This window comes from Bacillus rossius, chromosome 2, assembly GCF_032445375.1.
Source record: "Bacillus rossius redtenbacheri isolate Brsri chromosome 2, Brsri_v3, whole genome shotgun sequence".
Lineage (NCBI taxonomy): Eukaryota > Metazoa > Arthropoda > Insecta > Phasmatodea > Bacillidae > Bacillus > Bacillus rossius.
The window spans coordinates 11,552,409-11,568,491 of NC_086331.1; the positions used below are offsets into that span (position 1 = coordinate 11,552,409).

Below are 16,083 nucleotides of genomic sequence, written 5' to 3' on the forward strand. Positions count from 1 at the left end.
AAATTGATGAACGCCGGCTGCATGCACGAAAAATTGTCACGTTCCGCCTGAGCAGAGCGTGCAAGAACTGGCAAACCACCATGCAAGAAATTCTATAATATCAAACAGGTTAAGGCGGGCTTTTTAACTAATTGTTCGTGATTATATTTAAACAAATTATTTAAATTAAATTTGCAAAAACTGTAAATAATATTTAAAAATTATAAAGTATGCAATTTTTCATCAATGTTTTCTTATGACGTTATCACGTAAAATTATCGTCCGTAAACCGACTTTACAGCATTATAAGCAAAGTCAAAAGAAACTAGGAAAAACTTTAATCATAAATATACTAATTTAAAAAAAACCTCAGGAGTTAAAATTAGAATAATAAAATATATTTAAATTAATTGATTTAGTTCATGCAGTCATAGCAACTTCCTACTCCAGTGACATTTCATAGGACTGTTAGATTAATTCCAGTCTCTTGAACACCACTATGCTTTTCAAAATTCCAGATGAATAAATAATACTTTCTACACAACACAAGAACTGATTACATTACTGTTATTTTAATTTAATTGTTCATAAGCTTTCTAAAAAAATTATTTGATATATTTTTTTTATTTACTTATTTCAATGATTAGCTGAATATTGTCTTACATTATGCACATCCTCAAGCATAGCTTCTATTACTATTTCTCCATGTCCTGAGCCACAGCCTGACGTCGACCAGGGTTAAGCCCGATGTGTCTCACGCCGCTGCCAACCCCCTCTCCTCTCGCCTCATACCATTTATAATTTATTCAAATTAATAAGTATGGTTTTCTTTTACTATTTCTATCTTTTTCCCCAGGGTAATTGTTTTCAGCTAATTATGAAGACAGAGCAGCACCCTCAGTTGGGCGGTGAAGTCTTCCCCTTTAAAAATAATGAACTTAATAAATAATTGTAATATGTAGTAATTAATCCTAAATTAACGTGTAGTTTTTGAAAGGTTTAAACATGTTATGTATATTTACTTTGCTATATTAATCGACTAACGGTAAATGCACCACTTCCTGCGGCCATGACACCCTGGGTCAATAGACATCCTCTTCCGTTCGCCATCCGGAGTAGGGAGCATCTCCGCACCTCATTCATTGACTTCAACTTGTTAACATGTGCCGTCGTTGCATATCTTTAAAATTTTTCTATTCATCTTCAAGACCTACCCCGGTGGTAGACTGTTTTACCCAAATGTTTAAAACTCTCTGGAGGGTTTTAGATATCACGACGATCTTTGTACTTTCGGGGGCCAGGCCACGCTGTGTCCTGGTCAGCATTTAAGCTGGACTACTTGCCGTTGGCAACATTAACTATTTTGTACGTAACAACTCCTCATTGTGTGATTACTCAGAGTCTTTTCAATGTACGTGTTGGCATCAATAAACCCGAATAGTCACCCTGACTCAGTTGCTTTCATCTCTCGACCACGAGCTTCCCAGTACAGAGACCGAGATGTGTGGGGCAGCTCAAGATCCCACTGGCAGTTGTCTTCGCTGATAACATAGCGTGCCCGGTAAGTTCCAGTGTATCCGCGCAGGGGGAAATCGAGCCTAGCTCCCCATGGGCCACGTTACGGCTCAGAGACAGATTCAATAGCCAGGTCCACGTGCCCACCCACGTGGTGGTGCCCAAGATCTCTATTTATGCCGACCCGAAAACCCCCCTCACGACAAGCCTTTTTTAATCTTATACTTGCCACTTCAAACAATTTTCCTGTAATGCTGCTTCTTTCTTCGTCATGTTTTCTCAAACTCTTAAGCTTTTCTTTTTCAGATGCAATTGATGCTCTTTCTTTCATCAAGTTTCTCTTCTGTATTTCCTCTGAAGCCCTTTCTTCTTCAACCTCTAACTTTTTTTCTCATTTTCTCTTCATTAATGTTATTTTTACAAGTGTGTCTGGAAACTGCTATGTGCACTGCGAGGCAGCGCCAAAAGTTATTTGGTTATCAGTGACAACCAGGTTTCATGTAAAACATTTTCATGGTAAAGTGAAACAACAACTAAGTTATGTGGACTTTCAGTAATTGGCTTTAAACAAGTTCACATTACTATGACTGCAAGAGAAAAGTTACGTCTAAAATAAAATTACAAATTTTAAGAGATGTGGAAAAAATTAATGAATAATAAAATATAAGAATTCAGAAAACTGTACTACGAAGAACTACTACACTGAACATAATACAATCGGTAACCAATTTTGTTTCATCGTTCATTAGTGTTTTGATTTATCTTACATCCGAGTGTTTTTGAGTAACATGAAACTGAGCAATAAATAAAACAAAGCAAGTATCATGAATAGAGTATATTTAGGAGTATCAATACTACAATAATAATAATAATAATAATAAATGGCTCATTAAATGCAAAATTGGGTTTATAACTACACGATCAAACACATTTGTTCGATAGCTAAACCGTGAAAAATCACGGTTGGGCAAGAAATGACATATATTTAGACACATGGTTATGACCTTTGACATTTGTTGAAAATAATAAAATTAAACAAAAACTAAACAACTGTTAATTGTACATTAATGTGGTACATGCAACAATTTCGTAACTGGTAAAAAGTGACACAATCAAAATGTAGTGATCAAAAGTGACTTTGTGAAGAAACCAAGTGACTACCAACTGTTGTAGTATCCAAATGTCTGGAGGGATAGCAGTCATCCCCCACTACAGTGAACAAAACTTGGATCCCTCCTAGCCTCACTGCTAATAAAAGGTTCAGACATGCAACCAAATAGGCTGCCAAGTTGTTTGGTAGAAGCAAGAGAAAACTTTGTTTAACTCCATTTTCAATGACTCTCCATGATTCTATGAAATAATTATGTGTGACAACATTTCTCACAGTAAAGCTTCAACCAAGGTATGGATGTCTAATCCAGTTGAGCACCAAAACTTTTGTGTAGTCACCTCCAATCCTCAATCCTATGTCTGACAAACTCAGACGGTGATGGATGCACTCTTTTAACTCTTATGTGATAAATAAGAATAAGTGCTTGAACAGCAATAATACACAATGCCCCAACAGAGTACTCACTAAATACTATTTTACAAAATTATAATTTTATTCCAAGGTTTTATACACCTTTACAATTAAAAGGAACATTACCTAGGAATTACCACTTTAGGCAGGGATAACATAAATGCAAAATGTCTGGCAATTAGTGGAGCCAACTAACATCCTCATTATGGACAAGACTGAAAACAAGTAAAAAGTACCATATTCATCACAAAAAAATATTTTGGGTTTCCACTTATCATTTATAAATCATTTCAGTAAGTACCACATTGTATGTGATACATAAAACAATACACGTACACAATCTTAGCAATGCAAATATTTTTTATCACACGAGAACTGTCAATATTAACGTATCCAATACATATAAAAAAACAATGGGTACTGGACAGGAAAAGTTTACATTATCATTATTACACATTGAAAATAATATAAACACAAAATATATTTTCAAGCACAATATAGATGTTCCTAAATAACATTTCAATCTCAAAGAGAAAGCTAAGTAAAATCACTCATGCTTTATAAACAATAAAAAAACATTAAAATTTTGTACCAACATCCATTGGAACAGAAAATATAATATTCAATATTGCATTTATAATAAAGTTAATAGCCTTAAAAACATTTCTGATAAAACCTCTTATTTCCTTCAATACACAACCAAAAATACCTGGTTCCACAGTTTTGTTACTGTCTGGTTCTTCATTATTCCCTGACTGTTCATTTAACTGCTTGGTTTCATTGAAGTATATGTACATGTAACTTGATGGTCCTGCAGAAATGGTATGAACTTTGTGGAATGTGCCACTTGGTACTGCAGTACTCTGCCCTGCATTTAGTATCTGCTCCTTTATGAATGTTGCATTATTGTATCTCTGTGCGGTCATATGCTGTTCCTTTTCAACTCTGACAGAACCTGACAGAACTGTTACAGTGACATTAGCCAAGTCTGGGCTGATGTAATTTTCAAGTGTGAAACCTAAAAAACACAAAATAATTATTAAATACAAAAAAAAATTACATACAGGTAAGCACAAGTATATATAAAAAAATGAATATCCATGATGTGGTAACTAACCAGAAAAATAAGTCATTGATTTATTTGAACATTGACATTACAAAAGTAAGTTTCCATGTTTACTCCTCAATAACAATATCACTTCAACAGTTTAATGGGGATGCAGCCTTGCAGATGATGCAGTAAAGTCTTTAGTTTGGCATTCTATGGTTCCACACATTCTGTAATCCAGCACCAATCAAGCAGCTCATGTTAAGATTTTTTCTGGTTGATCCTGTCTGTTGACCCTGGTGACATTACTGTGTTGCCAACATTTTCAGATTGCTCCGAGTTTACCATTACTGTAGATTAAATTTCAGTACAGATTTTCCCATTTCCCAGCGGGTTGAATTTCACATTTTACACTTTTGCATTTGGTATTCCCGTGAATGTGACATGGCCATAGTTTCAAACGTGCTGGATTAAAGACTGGTTTCACTGTAGTATCGATACTTGCAAACCTGACTATGTCATTTTCAACTTGTCAGTCTGTTATTTTAACACACACCAGATATTCATCACCAAACAACCTACATTTATGGTAAAGATGCGCGAGTATCCAAATGGTCTAGTGTATGTTTTTAACTTAACTGGAGTGTGCATAGACATGCATGACAAATAGTGAAGTTGGAGACCTGTTAGAGTTGCCGATAACAATGTAGCTTTGGCAGTTTGGAAAAATTTTAAAGGTGTGTGCGACCATGACAGTTTATCCCGGGCACCTTTGATTTGAAAACCTGACTGGGGCTTGGTGGAAGCTCGGGCGATGATGCGGTCGAGCTTGAGCCCGGGTCTGTGGATGTACCACAGCCCAGGCTAATGAAGACGAGCAGTGTAACAGTCCGTGCCGGGGGGTGTACGTTGTGTCAGCCAGTCAGCTGCCGCTCCAAGCGGGTTGCAGGCCGGGACTGCCGAGCGAGTCGCAGCGGGGAAACGTGCCGGAGGAAGGGCACTGGCGAGCTGTGATGTACGCCAGGAGAGGAGCCCCGAGTCGCAGACACCAGCCACAACACGAATCGCAGACCGAGTAGGCACCTGGGCGAGTAGTATTCGCTGCGTCCACTACCCAACGAGTGGCGAGCGGGCTTGGAGCTGGAAGGAGATGCAGCCGTCCCCGTCACATGTTCACAGACGAGTGCCACCACTGTGCAATGAGTAGAGACCCGGAAAATTCGCGGGTTCAATGACCTCCAGGATAGACTCCAATATCCTCTACACACTCGGGCAAATGCCAACTGTTCATTGGCTGCTGACTTGTGAGTCGTCTCGACCGGGTGGCCTGTGATTCGACACTTCTACGAGTGAGGGTCTCTAATTGGCCCTCAGTCCTCCAGATTAACAGTGAACCAATGACAGAAGCAGCACTAAGGTATAATTATTTGAATTTAGCATACCACGAAATGAACCCGCGAATTTTCCGGGTCTCTAGCAATGAGTCCCGGGAAAATTCGGAGGTGGAAGGAGACGCAGCCGTCAGAAAGGCGAGTGTTCGCTGGCTGGACTACAGAACGAGTGCCAGGCGGGTTGCAGTAGCACCAGCGCCCAGATCCCCAGGAGGGCCGCTGGTCCCGGGCATCTCCACGGACTCCGCACCCCGTGGAACATGATGTTGTATCAGGTGAGTGACCACCACAACAATATGCTGATAGTCCTGGCGGTGATACGCATTTCTAGGGCTTAATTAATGAATTTCCTAAGCTAATTAACAGAGGGTCGTAAAGCTGGTATCAAGAGTGACAGTAATAACAGACCCTGAGCGTTAAATTTTTCGAGTACCCACAACTCACCAATCGTAACTAGCCAGATACTCGAGTAATATAATAGTTACATCACTGTTAACATTATTTACAACAAACATAGGGCTTTTTCGTGTTAGTGTGTATACTATATTGTGTTATTAATCCACAACCCCTTTGTTGCTAGGATAATGGCCGAATGAAGGAATCCACGAATAGTAACCCTCTAGTCAAACCTGCAGACTGTTGAATTCACATACCCACCTGTTCCCGAACTCTTGTTGGGATGAAGTCAGCCAACAAAATTATAATTTTCAACAACTTCTTTGTATCTACTGCAACTGCTCCTTTTATCCCACTGTTTAACAATTAGAGGTGGGGAAAATCTCGATCTGACTCTCTAGCAAAAAAAAACGTGTTGCATATGTGAAAAATCATATTACTATGGCTGCGAAAAAAATCGTAAAATCCTTCAATACTATACTCCTGCCCACAGAAAATGGAAAGGCCCAATGCGGGGCTTGATAACTTCTTGTTAATAGTCACAAGCTAAATGAGGAGATGCAGGCCAAATATTCTACGCAGTTATGAATAGAAAGGCTAAGAATACCAAACTTACTGAAATTTTACTTACAGAAAATTTAAAATCTGTATTTTTGATTTTATTTTTACTATCAGCATGGTATACAAAACAAAATTCCAAGCGGCTCAATATTCAAGTGCCTGGCCTTATTTGAAAGCCAAAAGTTTGAGCAATGAAATCTGCTACTGGTCTTTGATGAAATCTTTGTGTGACGGGAAAGACGAAAAGCCTGACAACCCTGACAACTCATCTGCCAGCACATGGCCCACTCCACTGTCAGTCTCTTCCTTCAGACTGCCGACGTCTTGGGAACAGTCACTCTCCCTCAGTCGAGGAATAAGTGTTAGCCACCACCCTACCTAGCGGACTTCACAAATAATTACAAAGAGTACTTACTTATACTTACACCATATTTTAAAAATCAAACATAATCACATATTTTAAAGCCATTAAATAATATTTAAAAATATCTGATTAACGAATTGATAAACAAACCATAATAATTTATAAAACACTAAATAGAAAATATTCACTTAAACACTCATACAATAAAATTAAACTCTATACTCTGAGAAAAAATATCTCGACTCTAACAGTAAATAAAAAATCACTATTTGACGTCAGCCGATCATCCTCCGTTTCCCTCCCCATCCCTATCCTGCCCGGCATTTGTACCGATACGTACGTAGTCGTGTGCGAGTTTGAATTGCGTGCCACGAACTGCCGCAAGAGAGCGCTTGGCTTCAGTGCTTCGTACCACTAAAACACCTAAATTAATATTGTAAGCCTTTTTCTTTTAACCCCTAAGTAATGTTACGGCAGGTCAGCCGAGTGAATGTTCTTTTGATTCTTAATTAGATAATTTTAGTAAAGTAATTGCAAGCACGGTCAAGGACACTCCCTAGCCGGTGACAACGGAACTAATATAAAACTTTATTTAAACTGTTTTCCATGTACATGTAGTTATTAAAGAAAGTCTGGTCGTGGGTATGTATGTATTAATTTTGTAAGAGGTTCATGTTATTCTTTCTAATAACCCGGGGCGCGCAGTCTTACAAATGATAACAGTAATTGTGTTCGGCGCGAAGGACGCCATGTTTTCCGCCGCGAGCCTTGGCTCGCCCAAATCTCCTTCTTCAGCCGGCCGAGGGCGGACGTCTCTGCAGACACCCCGGGGACCTCAACGTTGATTCACTGATAGGTAGTTCTGTATATTTAATTAATCTAAACTGCTTTATTAGTATCCTCGGGGCTTCTCTCAGTCGGTGGGGCTGTGTATTAAATAGTTTTTATACTCCCAGGAGTTTTTAGCATTCACTCTACGTAAAAGCTTGGGGCGGCCACGTGTGTGGTTCGCATCCCCAATCTATACCAATTCGTGCCTCGGGCGTTTCGACCATGTAAAGAGAGGAGTGTAAGAGGGCGTGTAAAGTCTAAATAAACCAACTTAAACGAGTCACGTGTTTTTGTGTTTGGGGGCCAGGTGGGTCCTTCCTCCAGTCAGCAGCGTGTGGGATGCCCTAATAGCCCACTGCGATTAGGAAGGAGCGTGCCCGACGCTGCGAGCGGGCTAGATACAGGTGTCAACGCCGGAGTCAGGAGGGCCAATATCTCGCCGCACACGGGCCACGTGACGCCCTGAGTAAGTTTCCAGTCGGGTCCACGTGCCCACTCACGTGGTGGCGCTCACTAATTCCGCAATCAGATAAAACACAACACCGGTAAGCCCTCATATTTTAGCTTTTGAAGTACTCCACAATGATTTTGTATAATGGTTCAGAATGCAACATGTCAGTTACAGCTCCTCACAAAGGGACTTGAAATGTAATCCTCCTTGCAAATAGCTGCGTCAATGTGGGTCTAGACATGAATGTTCACTCTGTTCGCGAGCTATTTATGATGTGGCCTTCTCTTATCCACTGAGACATTTGTAACTCTGTGAGTCAATTACAATATTAAAATGAAACCAGTAGTCAATGATTGAAAAAAAAAAACCTAAAATGTTGATAGTGACAAAAATTTTGAAAGTATTTTTTTTTTCATTATTTCATTTTTATTAAAATATTGCCCAACTTGTTAAAATTCATTATACAGTTAATACTACAAAGTTTTCCTTTGGCTTTGTGAACTTCGGTTCGCACCATCCGCCACAGATGGCAGCACCGTGGTTGCACATTTCTGTTCCACGCGACTTCTGTTCTATCTACGAAATTACTCCTACAGAATGCTGTATACATAGAGCCAAGATGTTACACATCAAAAATTGGGGATTTTGGGAAATATATCGGTCATGGTCTAGATTACGGAACCAACCCAGCAACAAAAACATACAAAATCAGGATGTCTGATTTGTGATTCGAATACGGGGTCTCTGTAATACCAGCCCAGTCTCTTACCACTGTGTCATCCCGCTCTATCTTTATTAACAGATGTAAAAAGTAAATAATTAGGGTAAAATAAATGTAACCACTATTCCAACAAGCACTGACTGCAAGCCACTGGTAAGTGGTCAGAGCAGTACTGTGAAACAGGGCTAGCCAAACAGGAGTACCGAACACTTAATCTATGACATTTCCCACTAGACTGGAATTATCATCACCTGCATTTAGGCGCGTTGAAGGTGAAATTTTAGTATGCGCCAGAAATGTCATGAAATAAGCATGCTATACACAACAGTAATTCAACAGGTTGAAAGTCCAATGTGCATGCATGCGAAAGCTGCTACAGTCACGAGCCAAAGTCCTCAAGATGGCGGACTGACATGGGGCAACAAGTACCTGTAAATAATAACTTCCGCGAACATCGAGAGATGTACTAAGCATATTGGTGTGCCACAGTAAACTATCCTGGAAAACATTTTGTAAACTTTAATAGTCTTGATATATAAACGCAACTTAAAAAATAACTATAATTTACTAGCCAGAAAAATTGTGTTGAAACAAACATGACGTCAAAAATATTTAACATTTTGTTGGTTCTCTATAGCATTACGAATGCAGCTCTATCTTTTAAGTATCGTTCAAACTAAAAGTTGCATTCCAATAGATACATTAAAACAAAATTAACCTGAAATATTTGTTTTGGCTTAAAACGACAGAAATCAGTAAATACTTCCTAAAAACCCACTTTAAACTTATTAAGCCGATTTAAGATTTAACAGTAAAACTATCATCATTCTCTTATTTTTCAGGACATTGAATATATTTAAATTAACAATTTGTCTCTCTACAGTATGACGAACACTACCATGTCTCTACATTTCAATATTAACTGAGGATTGTCAAAATTGTAATGACTATAAATTATAACATAAATTTTTAAAGGATAGTTGTACTATTATAAGTTTTATTTTTTTTAATATCTATGTGCGGTGTGAATTCTTCCGATGTTCACGAAAGCAGTATACTGGAAGTCTGCCATATTTTCAAGATTTCAGAGACTTCCACGAATGTCAGCATCGAAGTGACACATTTCCTTTCTGATAGACTTCCGTCCCACTCACAAAATTACTCCTACTATATGCCGTACACCAAGAGCTAACATGATGGCACATCAAAAACATTTCAGTGTTCAATTCTTAGTACAAGTGCCTTACAATTTCAATTTTCTTCCACGTAACAACGCTTTACGACACTGCACAACGTTGTTACATTGGTAGCAGGTTTTTCGCCGATACTATTCACACTTAATAAAATATTAATGTAAACTACGTTCTGCATTTATTATGTTCTCATTGTGATCTGTCAGTAACCATAATAAATTGTAGTATTATATTAATACCTCTTATTAGATATTCCCTGTGCCCCACAATATTTTAAAATGTTGCTTACAACATTGATACAGACAATATTAATAGTATGTAAATGGGGCTCCATGCGCAGGCGCCTGGCGGTGGATTGTGATTTTCGGGCCGCCATCTTGGATTGTGACGTCACGGCGGCCATCTTGGATGATTGTGACCTTGACCTTTGACCTTTACTTGACCTTCAAAATTTACCCAAAATTCTTAAAATTCGCCAAAATTTCAATTTTTTTGGAAAAAAATTCTGCCAAAAAATCTCAATAAATTTGATAATTCAAAAGTTAGGATTTCGAAAAACCTCAAAATACTTTTTGCCTTAGAAAGAACTCAAAATCCTAAAAACGGCTTAAGCATCCATGTCAACAGCCTCCGATAAGTCATTTTTAGGAATAAGGATACCATGACCGCCATCTTGGATTATGACGTCACCGTTGCAATTTCCATTACGGCCGTCATCTTGAAAATCTATATTTATTATCCGATTTTAATGAAAAAAATGTTAAAAATTATAAAAAATTTCAATTATATAAATTTTAATAAAAAATATTTATAAAACATATATTTACGGCATGGAGCTAGGAGTCCTCGGTTCGAACCCGGTGAGGGCAAAAAATAAAATAAAAATGGCGTCTGATCCTTCCCGCACGGTGGCTGCTGGCAGACTGACCCCCACCACTTATGTCAAAGTATATATATCATCAGGTAGTATGACTTCAATTAACTTGCACAAATGAGCATGCTGTGATATCAACAACCCTTCCAAACATGAAAAAAAAAATGTGTCTGCAATGTTTGTGACTAAATGTATATACATTTGTTTTCTATTTTACTCAGAGATGGGGGAACTTACTTTTCAACTGACCTGAGTTGCGTGTGGTAAAATCTCATAACATTAAATATCAAAGAGCACAAGGAAAAACTGCTGATACAACCGTTCTGTATTATGCAATGGAAATGTCACAGCTCATTTCAAAAGTTATCGTCTGATAAGAGTGGAAGATCTGCACTCGTCCATCACAAGCAAATATGCACCTTATGAAAGTGTGTGCTTGACCCTCTAGAAATCCTCGCCGATACAGGTCACTTGGGATACGACTAACTTTAAAATTATAACACATTGTAAAATCTATTTTCAATGGGACATTTCTGACCTTTTTTAAGATTAGTAATTTTCTGAACTCAGTTGACATCCTGTTAATTTTTTTTATAAGAACCAAGGATTTTATACAAATAATCAGTGAAAACTTTATAACATTGTAAAAGATTGAAAAAAAAAACCTAAAATGTTGATAGTGACAAAAATTTTGAAAGTATTTTTTTTATTCATTATTTCATTTTTATCAAAATATTGCCCAACTTGTTAAAATTCATTATAGAGTTAATACTACAAAGTTTTCCTTTGGCTTTGTGAACTTCGGTCCACAATGTAAAATCTATTTTCAATGGGACATTTCTGACCTTTTTAAGATTAGTGATTTTCTGGACTCAGTTGACATCCTGTTAAATTTTTTTATAAGAACCAAGGATTTTATACAAATAATCAGTGAAAACTTTATAACATCGTAAAACTGTACTAACATAAGGTTTAGCAACCAAGTAGTTCCTCAATAAGCAGTCAAATACTATAAACAGGGAAATTATAAAAAAATATCAAGAACGACAAAATGCATGCATAAAAACTAAGTCACTTAACCTTAGATCACATAATCAGCTGATTTACTGTCTTAATGGCATAAGAATACTCTTCAAAGCTGGAGAGGGTGGGGGCCTGCAATGCTACAACTAACGCTAACTATGCTGGCTAAAATGCTATATTAAATAAACATTTTTCACTCAAAAGTTATTTCTTTTTGTTAATTTTAATTTTCTGAGAAACTGGCATTCTCACCACTTTTTTACAGGGACTGGAAGTAACGCGCTACTAGTAACGACGTTATTTGTAACAGTTACTTTTTATGGTAACGATCGTGGTAACGCAATATATCAAGTTTTCAGTAACTGTAACTGTAACTGAATTACATTTTTCCACCTTAAAGTAACGATAATTGTCGTTACTTCTTGCGTTACATCTTTTAAATGTATTTCTTATTGAACGAACAACGATTTGTTGATTTTTTCAATCCCAGAACGAAAATCCCGACAAGCGTATTATTTGCGATGGTATTTCTTGTACTTGTAAAAATGCTGTTGGCTAGCCTGCGCTCGTGTTCTGATTGTCATTTATTTAATATTTGCAACATGCGGGTTTACTGCTGTGCTGTTTGATAAATGAACCTACCTGTGCATATGCGCGATAGCAATGACAGAATCTAATGAAGCGAGAAGCCGAGAAAGCAGTCCAGAACTTTCGTTGCAGTGGCCTTCATATTCTAATTTTTTCGAAGTTCGGTCGAGTGATCAAAATAACCTTATTTTGAAGTGCTCAGGCAATTGACATCCTACAAAGTGAAAATGGAATGTATATGTGATACTTACTTCCCACACTTCAGGGAATCAAGAAGAGAACAGAAAAATATTGGTTTAAATCTTTGACAGTTTGTGAGCCACTTGTTAAGTCGATAATAGGTGTTCAGAAAAGGTTTGTACAAATGTTTAGTTTAGCTCTTCAATTTTTCATTATTATTGCATATTTGCTGGAATTTAAAACAAATATTAGTTTGTTTTGTTTTGTATTTCAGAACAATTTCTCCAGCTTATTGCAGCAGCTTGCCTTCACCCCAGATTCAAACTTGACTGGCTAGAAGAAGGACAAAAGGATGAAGCCAAGCATAATTTGGCCAGTTTTTTTTTACAGAGGACTGCATTGGAATGTCCAGAAGGTCAGAGACACAGTGATGAGGAAGAAGAGGATTTCTTTGGCTTAAATAAGAGGAGCCCAGTGGAAGATTATGGGGAACAAGAGCTACAAAGGTTTTTGGGGTGTTGGAATAAGGACATTTCTTCACTCGATGACTATCCTCAAATCAAAATCTTTTCATTAAGTTGAACACAGCAATGCCAACAAGTGCTGCAGCTGAAAGGTTATTCAGCTGTGCAAGTTTAGTTTTTCGCCTAAATAGAGGCAATTTAAGCGAATCAAATTTTGAGAAGCAACTGCAACTCAAGATCAATAAGCAGTGGTTAAAAAAGTGGTGATTTGATATCAGTGTTATTATTTTGTAGAGTGAACTAATTACACAATGTAATTTAAGACCTAATTTAAAAAATTTCAGTTTAAATAAACATATATCTTTAATAAACACAATATGTTTTATTAGCTTTTAATTATAACATTATTACGTATCACATTTTTAGTTTTTCAAAAAGTAACTGTTAAAGTAACTTACAGTTACTTTTCTCAGAACTGTAACTGTAACTGGTTTATTTTCAGTAGTGTAACTTGTAGTTGTAACAGGGTTATATTTCCAATGGAGTATTTGTAACTGTAACTGAGTTACTTTTTAAAAGTAACTTTCCGGTCCCTGCTTTTTTACCATCAAAAAAAATTAAAATATATATTTAGCAGCACAATATTTTATTTATTTAAACATTTAGATATTGGATAACTGTGATGTTAACTTCTATGAAAAATCGGTTAAGTCAATGTTTTAACAAATATTTTAGCTACTACTCGACATATTTAATTATATTGACTATTAGTAAATGGAAAAATCCAAGTAATCTATTGTTCCAATAATATTATATATTTTTAAAAATTGTTTAAAAAATTTGCCTTTACTTATTGTTTCTGATTAATATTCGTTTGTCTTGCATTTGATATTATTAGTGTTTTGTTTTAATAAACAGATAGTCTTTGTTTTGTACAAAATTAATTTGTCTCGTTTCCGAAAAGTAACAAGGACTGACGAACACGCTGGGTGATATCATGTTATGTGTATTTCTATTAAAACAAAAAAAAAATTCATTTTGAATAGAACTGGATGCCACTAAAAAAAAAAAAAAAAAAAAGCTTAAAAGTAATTAAATTTGGAAAAAGAAGAAAGATGCCACAACAGCTTTTTTACTCAAAATTAAAAGTGATCCTACCAAATTAGCTGAATATAAAGAAAAAGAAACTTTAAAATATCTAAACAAATAAATTCAAAGAAAAAGTTTTCAAGACATAACTCTTCTTAAACAACGGAAGAATCCATAAAAATTGGAAAATATATTCATCTGAAAAAAACAAGCTTTAAACAATGTAAGTAATAATAATCTAATTCAAACTACGTCTCCTACATCAACGACAAAGTAAATCTTCCTGTTCCTGCAGATATAGAGCCCCAGAAAATCCTAGACAAAATATAATTGTTAACTGAAAACAAATAAAAGCAAGGAATAGATGTCAACTGCAAAGAGAATTGAGACTTGAAGATATTAAAATGAAGAATGAAATAATTTCTGATTTAAAATTAAAATCAAACATCAACAACAGAAATAGAGAAGATAAAAAAGAAAATTAGTAAGAAAACAAGTGCTCTTACACCTAAAAGTAAACTAGAACAGATGTCAGAAGATCCTAACTAAAAGCATGAACTGTTTAAACAAAATCTCTTAGGTAAAGTATTACACACACAAATTTCAGAAAATTATTCTGAGATGAAAACCCATGACAAGAAAGTTAATTTCAAATGTATGACAGCTGGTAAAATCATTGATAAATATAAAATATGATGGTTTAAGAATAAGGCTATAAAATATAAGAGTGGATTCATATGTTCAATCATGAAGATGACAGTAATGGTTGTCAAACGGCTGCAAAATAGACTGTAATTTATTATTTGCAAAAAACCTAAAATTGTAATATTTATTACAATAAACATAAAAAGGTTTTTTCAATCAGAAATTCTGTTGTCTGCATCCATTTTGAATTATATTCACCTAAATTTTTCGACCGAGATACGTTTGCATGTGTTACACATGAAAATGTTAATTTGAAGTTTTCTGCATGGAAGAATGCCAAAATCCTTTAATTCAATAATTTTCAAACATTACTGCAAATACTTTTATGCGATTGCTGTTCTGAAATATGAAAGGACTTGTGATGGATGCATAACAAAAACTGTAACTTAAAAGAAGTTCAACAACAATAGAAGTTAAGTGGTTAAGCAATGTATTCGGGGAAAAGAATTAATTACTGACCCACAAAGGAAAATTTTGTAATGAAGTATAAAAAATAGAAACAAGACAAATGAAACCCCCCCCCCCCCCCCCCCAGATGTTATTCTACAATTGAACAGTAACCAACTATTTTTTCAACATGAGAAGGAACATTGTTCATCAGTATCTAAGTATTGAGTCATTTAACTTCATGGACAGAAAATGATACCATCATACACATGGACTTCTCTGAAAATTATTCAACAAAATACATCCAAGAAATATAAGCACATCATCTAAGGTAGTTCTTGCACCCAATTTTCTCTGCCCAGTGTTGTGTATACCAAAGATTTAACTGTTTCTCACTGTATAATTTTGTCAAACTTGTTTCACAATGCTGCAGCATTTTGGGCGTATCTTGAACCAACACTATCATCCTTACCTCCAACTGTTGAAAATCTGCACTTCTTAAGCGATGGTCTTGTGACTCAGTATCGCAACAAACTATGTTCTTTATTCTGGGTTGTAAACTTCACGAGTTTTATCCCAATATTATAACATTATCCTGGAATTATCACGAGACAGGCCATGGAAAGGGAGCACCAGATGCCACGGGTGCAACCTGCAAAAGAACTGCCGACCAAGCAATTGCTCAAAAAAAAGGATATAATGAGTTTGCAAAAAAAATTTTAACACCCTTCGTGAATAATGTTTAGCGATAAACATTTACGTTATCGAAGATGCAGATGACCTGAATTGTTGTTGTAATAA

At 36.2% G+C, this 16,083-nt stretch overlaps 1 protein-coding gene across 3 annotated transcripts in view; it reads right to left on the reverse strand.

Moving 5' to 3' along the window:
* Nucleotides 1-2,314: 2,314 nt before the first annotated feature.
* Nucleotides 2,315-16,083, reverse strand: part of LOC134529100 (vitamin K-dependent gamma-carboxylase) — a 98,492-nt gene continuing 84,723 nt past the window's right edge. For 2 of the 3 annotated variants that reach the window (XM_063362832.1, XM_063362833.1), the window contains one exon: nt 2,315-4,034. In XM_063362832.1, the coding sequence (XP_063218902.1) occupies nt 3,595-4,034 (440 nt within the window). In that variant the 3' untranslated portion in view covers nt 2,315-3,594. Of the gene's footprint in view, nt 4,035-15,754; nt 15,946-16,083 lie in introns of all 3 variants that reach the window. The other variant, XR_010074462.1, reaches the window with a different exon arrangement.